The sequence below is a fragment of the Notothenia coriiceps genome, unplaced genomic scaffold, assembly GCF_000735185.1.
Source record: "Notothenia coriiceps isolate Sejong01 unplaced genomic scaffold, NC01 NC01_scaffold00035627, whole genome shotgun sequence".
Classification (NCBI taxonomy): Eukaryota; Metazoa; Chordata; class Actinopteri; order Perciformes; family Nototheniidae; genus Notothenia; species Notothenia coriiceps.
In genome coordinates this window covers 26,746-35,663 of record NW_011368328.1, presented here as the reverse complement: position 1 = coordinate 35,663, position 8,918 = coordinate 26,746, and the positions used below count along the sequence as shown (strand labels likewise).

The window sequence follows — 8,918 nt, the reverse complement described above, 5'->3', positions numbered from 1 at the left end:
GCCTTGCACTTCGCCAGGAGAGGTCGCTGTAACTGAAGCTTCGAGAAATGAACCTATTTCCGACACAATTGTCCAAGTGGTTCGACGCTTCATTCAAAGCTTCATTTTGCCATCACTACAGTTTGTGACAGTAGTTGTAGCATTTTGTGTGTGTGTGTGTGTGTGTCCAACAGGAGTCATTTGGGGGGGGCTCTTGGGAAAAAAGGTTGGGAACCACTGGTCTAATGGATAGTGAGGTGGGGTGAAGATCGGAAGGATGTGAGTTCAAATCCCGCCAGGAACACCACCTCTAGTGTGCCCTTGAGTAAGGCACTTAGCCCTTAGTTACTCCAGGGAGAATTTCCCTGTAATTGGTAATTGTAAGTCGCTTTGGATAAAAGCGTCAGCTAAATGTAATGTAATATCATAAACCTGTTAATGTACGCATCCAAACACTTTTTCTGTTACCAGCTGTATTCACCTTGCAGGTGCAGCTATGTGGCTTTTATCCTGGATACAGTGTTTAAGTCATGGATGTTTAAAGTTTAACTTCTTCATATGTCTAATATTATAGTTGACTTTTCACTCAGGAAGTATGACGCTGTGCTGTCAGTACGCTTGTCCATGTTTGTGATTGGTCAAATGTTGCTAACCCCGCCCCTTTCATGTGAACGTACACTCAGCCGGACAGAGAAACCCTGGCTTGAGTTACCGAGTTGATAGCCAGCGTCGTAGGACCGCTTAGCGAGATTGCGTATGTTAGGGTTAGTTAAGCCAGATAACTCAAACATATCCAGGGTATGTTGAACTGGATTCGTAGTACAGGGCACAGGTAGGCCGACTTTGAATGTTGTGTTTAAAAATCACAACCTACTAATCCTCATCATTCTGCTTTAAGCCTCAAGTCCATCTGCACACCGCTTCCTGTGTCAAAGGGTTATAAAACTAATCGACCACAGCTGTTAGTGGTGAGTAGGTAAGGTGTGTATGTGCGGTTTCAAAAAAGGCAAATAGAGTGTCATTAAAATTCCCCTGTGTGGTGTGGACAGACATTGAGACTGTATACTTACTGTTAGCTAGTCTAGACTGTCCACTGAAAATAAATGATACACTGTGCACTACTTTTCTTAAAGTTTCCCCTATTTATATTGCTTGATAAAAGTCGGTATTTTTACAAAAAATTCACTATATTTGCTATAACTAAAGCTGCTGTACTGAATGCTTTTCAAAATGTTCCTAGCTAGATCATGTGATCACCGGCTACTCTGACTGTTTTCTTATAAAGTAAGAACAGTAAAACTCTCCATAATACGAATGAGAATAACATGTGAATAGCACATTACAGGCGTGAGCTTTCAGAATGAGTAAATGTGGCAAATGAATTCTTAGAAAGAAGAGAAGATAGAAAAGAAGAAGCATAGAGTGACAGATGTGACATGGCCTGAGAGGGATTAGTTTTCTTTTGACACTAATACACTGGCTGCAAGCTCACATACACAGACACAGAGAAAGACACCGACACTCACACACACTGCGTAATCGTGTAATCATATTGATTTATAGCTGTGTTATTGATTGTGTTCTGTTCAGGGTCCTTCCTTTCTTTCTTCCTTCCTTTCTTACCCAATATACAATGAGATTGGCTTTTCATCCAGATTAAGCAGATATAGCTAATAGACCGCTAATAGACCACCGAGCAACACACTATTTTCCACACATACGAAACGCACGCATGCATGCCAACAAATACAAACACACACCCTGGTTAGCAGCCAGGTTCAAGTAATTAGAATAGAGGTTTGGCAAGAAGCAGTCAAAAAATCAAGTACTGAAGCAACAGGTGTCTTCGATTTGTAAGATGATTTTTTCTTTACCTTAAAAGAATATAAAATAATACCACACTCAGTGCATAACACTAGATGACAATTTGGCAACCGCAAAATCTTTCCCTAATCAAAACGACTATTTTCTAAGCCAAAAAGGTTTCCCACAGGATGCTTAGCCTTTGATAAAATCAACTAAAATAGCTTTATTTGATTCAATTCAATAGTCCTCATTCAAAATAAACAAACCCTTCATTTTATTCAAGCTTTAAAGTGGAACATCATAATCAACAAGTCTGTTATATTTAAACAACCATTGAAAAGAGCAAAAAAAGCTCATCAAGAGATTATTTAAAGAAAGACATTCTTCTTTAATCCCTGCTTGATAAAACAAAGGTCTATTCTGTCCTTCTCCCATCTTTCTTTCTTTCAATGCCTCTCTCCTTTCCTTCACACATCTTGTCTTTCACCTCCATGAACCAGTCACAGAGTCATACATCCTCCCCCTCTCCTGCCTCGTATATACGTGGCAGGAAATCACACAGGCAGTGGAATCAGCTGGATATGTGTGAATGACAATGCTGCTCAGTAATGCTAATTAAGAGAAAAATCTTCTGAAGAATTGTTTCATAAATCATCAAACACCAAATCAAATGTGAGTCAAGACAAAGCATTCACCTTGGAAACGCAGGTGTCCGACCACAAGAACAAAAACCAAGTCTTGCAGGAATGGGGGAAAAAAACCAATGAGCCAAGCAGGTATTTGAACCAGCTCGTGGACTTCACAGCATGTGAGTGTATATTATTGTAAAGCAGTTTAAATATCGTGGATTACTCACCAGGTTGGAGTTGGTGGCGTTTGAGTCATCCTCTGGGAAGGGGATGTAGACAGCTAAGGCCACACAATTGGCGAAAATGGTCATCAGGATGATGATTTCAAATGGTCTGAGAGGAGGGTTAAGGAACATACACACCGGAACAGAGAACACAAAACACAAGCAAAGAGACATTTTCACATTAGGAATAATCTACTTTCTAAATTGTTTCAACTTCCCAACATTTTTTTATTATTTTTTTCCATAACTCAAACTAATTATTTTCGATCTCACTGAGAAATGAGAATTACTAAAAACTTTTGTAAGGTGTTTATTTTGCCTTAGATTTTTGTATATAACTGCTATCAGTTGATATGACTTTTTAGAATACAAAAAATGTTAAACCATTATTTGCCACAAAGCGTTAATTAGCACACAGCTGACTGGAGTATATACTGAATTTTTCCTCCATGTACTACAAACTTTAGTTTAAAACCTAATTGGTTCCTGTAATAAAAATAGTGCCAGGTTAAGCCAGTTTTTCGATGATCCATGAAAAAACCTATGCAGTACAAAACAGACTTTGACCTCAAGCCCTATTGAACACAAAAAAAGTTCAAATCAGGCATGTTATTTCAACAAAGAGGTATGTTTAAACATCCTTACCTAAGCAGAGGTATATATAGGCACATATCAGAGTGCAAAAGCAGTGTACACAGTAAGACAGATCAAAGCTGTCCAGTTTGCCTTTGCGTTCACAATAAGACATATTGGGTCACTTAGGAACCTCTGTGTGTGCAAGGGTGGTTAGAGAGACAGTGCATGCCCTTATATGGGCACGCCGTGGAGCAAGCCTGTCGCGTGGATGATGGGATGTGGACAGAGAAAGAGTGAGAGCGAGATGGAATGAGAGAGAGGAGACACACAGGGTTTTTTATTTGGAACGGTCCTTGAGAGGGGAGTGACCTCATTATTCTTGGCCTCAGAGAGAGAGATGCAAAGTGAGAGAGAATGGAGAGGAAGGAGAGTGAGGGAGGGAATGTGAAGGAGAGATAAAGGAGGTCTGGTTTTCATCAACACAATTACTAACTGCCACTGCTGTCACCTCCTTTTGCTCTCGTTCTGCTTTCCTTTCTATTCTTTCCTTCCTTTCCTCCTGGCTGCAAGTCAAATTATTCTAATACTCCAGATCTTGTTGTATATGCCGTAAAAATAATTGTTCTGATAAGTTGCGCTGTCAAAAACTCAAATCTACAAGACAAGAAGACGTATTTTCAACTGCATTACCATGTATCTATTATATGACTTTGACTAAAGTAAAACATTACAAGATATCTTCTCTATAAGGCCTTGAAGACTTGAGTAAAGTTCCTTCAGTTGGGGTAATATTCCAGTTTACAGTCTTACCGTATAAGTTTATGTTTGGATCAAGGACTGACCCTTGAACAGCATCAGCCTGGGACTAAAAGGCATCAAAGATAATCACTCACCCTTGTACCGAGGGCTCATTAAAACACACACTGGACATGCCGTGACCAGCAGGAAAACAAGCCTGTAACTCATTTGGGGTTCCTGACCCATCATATAAAAAAGCCTTGAGGTCTGCTTCCATCAACATGATAATACATCTACTGTCTGCTGTGCTGCTGAGAGCAAAACAACACTTGGGAAAAATCAGGAGGAGAGGGTCTAAGTGAAGAATCAATACAAGTACAAAGTCTATTAATAATGCAAATTAAACAGCCCAACAAAAGCAGTATTAATTTCAAACAGAACATAAATATTCATGCCCAAAGCTAATCGGGAGGGATTGACTTGGACAGCTCTATAAAAACAGCAATAACCACCACGGTGCTATTCAATATACACATTCAGAGTTTTAACAAGCTAGCTGTATATGCTGTTCGACAAATTATCACACTGGGATTGCATCTTCATACAAAGAGGGATGCTGTTATTTTCCGAAATACTCAGCATTTGCCTCACAAACACAACATGCAGCTCACAAAACCTCTTATCCGACAAATCCAAACAAGAACTAGTCATATACGGATTTTATCTGGGAGAGCCAGCTCAACACTCTTCTCTATTAAGCTGAGAATATGTATCTGTTTGCCTGATTGGGTTGAAAATTCATACAAATAGTATAACCCCCAAAGTGACCTGATGCAATACGTAAGCTAGAAAACCCAATGTGTGTGTGTGTGTGTGTGTGTGTGTGTGTGTGTGTGTGTGTGTGTGTGTGTGTGTGTGTGTGTGTGTGTGTAAATGCACTCAATGACACCTTTTCAAAATGACCACTTAGTTGGATTTGATATAGAGAACATGGTTGTTAGCCCCGCTCTCTCCTTGTCTCTCAGGCTGACCTTGCGGTGTGCAGATAATGCTTAAATGCTATAATTACACAGCATGTGAGAGTGCTGCATCTGTGTGTGTGACGTGTGTGTGTGTGTGTGTGTGTGTGTGTGTGTGTGTGTGTGTGTGTGTGTGTGTGTGTGTGTGTGTGTGTGTGTGTGTGTGTGTGTGTGTGTGTGTGTCTTTTAGTCCTTTTATCATCTGTGTACAAGCATGTGCGTGCTCTCTTCAACATTGTGTATGCGTGTGTTCTCTAATCTAAGTGTGTCTTTGCATGCATGTGTGTGTGAGCTCAGACAGGCCCCATTGACCTGTTGAGAGCAGTAGCTGTTGTCATGGTAACAGAGGAGGAAGAGTGAAAGATTTAGGATCTGCTATTTCTAGAAACAGCGGTACTCACAGAATACAGGACACACGCAGGGGCAAACACACAAAGCCTATAGAATAAAAGCAACACATGAATACTTAACTACCCCCACACACACACACACACACACACACACACACACACACACACACACACACAAACACACACAGACAGAACAGACGCATACAGTCACCCAGACACTAATGTTCAAATGCATTGCCGTGATGAAAGATATTCCAAAGTGTGTTTGGATACAAAAGCAGGCAGAAAGAAATGCTGACAGACACATTTGACTGCATTTTTGCTACTGTTCTGCTTCTTCCAAGTTTGTTAAGACTCCATCCTGTTACATCTTCTTCATTCTGGTCTTTTCCCAAAAAGCTTATTTTAATGTCTTTATCTTTCCCTAACTCATCTCATTCCCTCACGTTTCTCTCTCTGTAACCCTGGCTTTCTCATCCTTCCCTCCTTTCAGAGCTGTTTTAATGAATGATGCTGGGAATTGTGGGTAATGATCTGAACACCGATCAGTCATTCGATGAGAGAGTTCCATTGACCCTGAGGGTTTATGCATGCTTTCTCCCATTCATTTTCATTGTTTTCAACACCATAAGCACAGCACTGGGATGGATTGAGACCTATTATTGCATTATGACTTTGAATAATTACTATAAATACTCAAGGTGATCAGCAAGACAATTTGTCTTCATCCCTTGTTTTACCACATAGAGCGGGATTAAAGGGCAGGGCTGTTCCTATGGGACATTTAGACTTGTTTTTATGAAAACATTTTTAAAAGGCTCAAAATGGAGCTCGGTCTTTCTGATTCATTTGAGCAAAACCATCAAAACAAAACAGACCTAATGAAATCAAATTGCCATGTTATGGTTATTTGATATATAACATAATATCATTTACAGGTTCATAAGAATGTCATCCAGAATTATAACAAAAGTAATCACTAGATATACAAATGTAAATAACTACAGCTATGGGTAGGTTGATGGCAGAAAAGAAAGAAAATCCACAAGAAGCCTCTTCAATCAATATTTACACCAACAACTCCTTTAAAGCCAAATTAGATTTCCGGGTATTGTTTGTGATTTAAAGTGATTAAACCATACTTTGAATACTACGAAAAAGTCCTGAAGGTTATGATATGATCAAGATTTTGACCAAGAGTATTTTTTCATTAAAGCCTACAATTCTGATTTATTCCAATGTGGTAATCGCCTAATGCAACTTTCTTCCAACAGACATGAATACTACTTACTCGTCTTTTTCATCAATTCAATTCATCTTCCACTCCTCTTTTCCTCCCTCGTCATCCCCCTCCTCTCTCTTCTCCTACCCTCACTTAATATCTGCCCCCCTACTTCTCTGTTATTTGTCTTGTTTACCTTTCCCATCCTCTCTTCCCTCAGTCCCCCCTCCCCAGCTAATCCGCTCCATCATCTCTCCTGTTGACATCCATATCCTGCCCAGAGCCCTGCCCTTCTCATTTCCCCCAACCCCTCCTCTTCCCCCCCTCCCCTCCTCTCAGGTCCATGTGTGACTCTGCTCTTGCTGAGTCGATGCTCCTGTGGACCCTCTCCTATTATAAATCACTTTTGCTGTGACTCTGACCATCTCTGTCGCTGTCATTATGTTCAGAGGCTTAAAAATGAGGGGGGGGGGGAAGGAAGGGTAGAAAGGAGAGATGTGTGGAAGAACAGCAGGAATAAAGGGATTTGAATGGACAGGGACAGGCAGAGACGGATAATAAACGGTTAGAGAGATGTGGAGGTGGAGGGAGGAGGGAGCAAAGCAGGAACAGAGGCATGTGTGTACCTGGGGGAGTGAGGATGAATGCAGTTAGGCAGAGCTGGAAGAAAGACATATGCTCGGAGGGGTGTGAAGGAGGGATGAAAATGACACAATTTGTTTTATCCTCCTTTGAGAAAAGAATGTGAGATGAAAGAGAGAGCAGAAAAAGCGAGAGAAGGACAGGCAGAGGAAGGGGAAAAGGATTAGGCCCTGTGAGTGAATAACACTCAGTGTGACACAGGAAAGGAGAGAGACGGATTAAGAAAGAAAGAGAAGAAGGAAGAGGAAAGAGGGAACTAAACAAAAGAGGCTGTGTGATGAATTCCTAACACGTTTAGGTCCTCTATCCTTTATATTCCCCTCTCTCTCCTCATTGCCATGGTTTTTTCTACCTGCATATTTCCATCCAGCATCAATCAATCCATTCAAAACTGGAAGGATGAAATGTGGTCGCAGCACAGACACTATACCAGTATTTATGTGAGATGTGCATGGAAATGTACACCTTAATCTGCTCCGTTTGTTCACAGTAAGCTAGCTGCGAAGATAGCATCAGCACTAAAACTGTATAGAAGTTATTGATTCTAGATTGACTGACTGATTCACAGTTGCATCGAGGATGTTTTAGTTTTTTTAAATAACTTTTGCACTTTGACACTTTAAATGTTGTCATTTTATAAGTATTGTGAATTCCTTAACAATGTCAGGTGCACTGAAAAAACTGAAACATTGACTTCTATTAAACAGATTTCACATAACTGTTTTAGGTTTGTTGAAAGCAATAATATTAAGATGAACATAATATCTATTTTTAAAACTTGTTATTATTGCTTTCAACTAACCTAATACAGTAATACATACATTTAAAAATGTTCAGTGTGACAACATTTAAAAACAGGAAATGTCTCTTGAAAGTGACACATGCTGCATATTATTCCACATGGCAAACCTTATAAAGACCAGCCTCCCCTTATGGTTTGTTAAAGGATACTTCCACTCTACGATGCTGATGCAGGCCCTGCGGATGGGGTTCTTGAGTGTGAGACAGAGCAGGGCCCGTGGCGGCCTTGTGGCTGTCGTTGTAGTCTGTTTCTTGGGCTTGGAGCTATAGTGTTGTCTCTTCCTTTGCGTGGAGCTGGCCGTGGAGATGGGCCCGCCCCCTCCCGACCCGGGCACCGCCCCTACACTTGACGCAGTGTTGCCCATTATCTTCGCCTGCCGCGCTGCGTCGATAGCCGCCTGCCAGCTCAGGGCCGCCCCCGGTGTGGCCATGTGCTCCGGGGCCAGGCCCACCACACCCACCCCATGGTTGACCCCGCCCCCTCCTCCACCATGGTCACTGTGGCTGCCACCGCCACTGTGCTCGTTGGTCAGTACAGGGGGAGGAAGTGGGGGAGGGGGAGAGTAGTCGGAGCCTGGAGTGGAGAGGGGAAAAGAAGAGAGGAGAAAGAAAATTAGCAAACAACCAGTGGTGCAAAGTAACTTAGTACATTTTCTCAAGTACTGTACTTACGTACAATTTTTAGGGACTTCTACGTTAGTTGAGTATTTACACTTTTTTCTTTTTTGCACTTTTACCCCACTAAAATTCAAGGGTAAATCATGTACTTTCACTCAAATATATTTATTTAATGTCTTTAGTTACTTTGCAGATTTTGATTAATAATGTGAAATAAAACAACACTTAAATAAGAGCTAGTTACACCTGAAGTATACCCTGCAGTCAGTGTACAAAGGAATTAAAATTGGCTGCACCATTACCGATTTGGCCCA

The 8,918-nt window shown here is 41.0% G+C and overlaps 1 protein-coding gene across 1 annotated transcript in view; it reads right to left on the bottom strand.

Annotated features, from left to right (window-relative positions):
• LOC104963130 (voltage-dependent L-type calcium channel subunit alpha-1C-like) overlaps positions 1-8,560 on the bottom strand; it is a gene marked incomplete at its 5' end in the record, with an annotated part of 21,558 nt that extends 12,998 nt beyond the window's left edge. The window contains 2 exons of the mRNA XM_010791692.1: positions 2,642-2,747; positions 8,137-8,560. Of these exons, the coding sequence (XP_010789994.1) occupies positions 2,642-2,747; positions 8,137-8,560 (530 nt within the window). The remainder of the gene's footprint in view (positions 1-2,641; positions 2,748-8,136) is intronic.
• Positions 8,561-8,918: the final 358 nt, after the last annotated feature.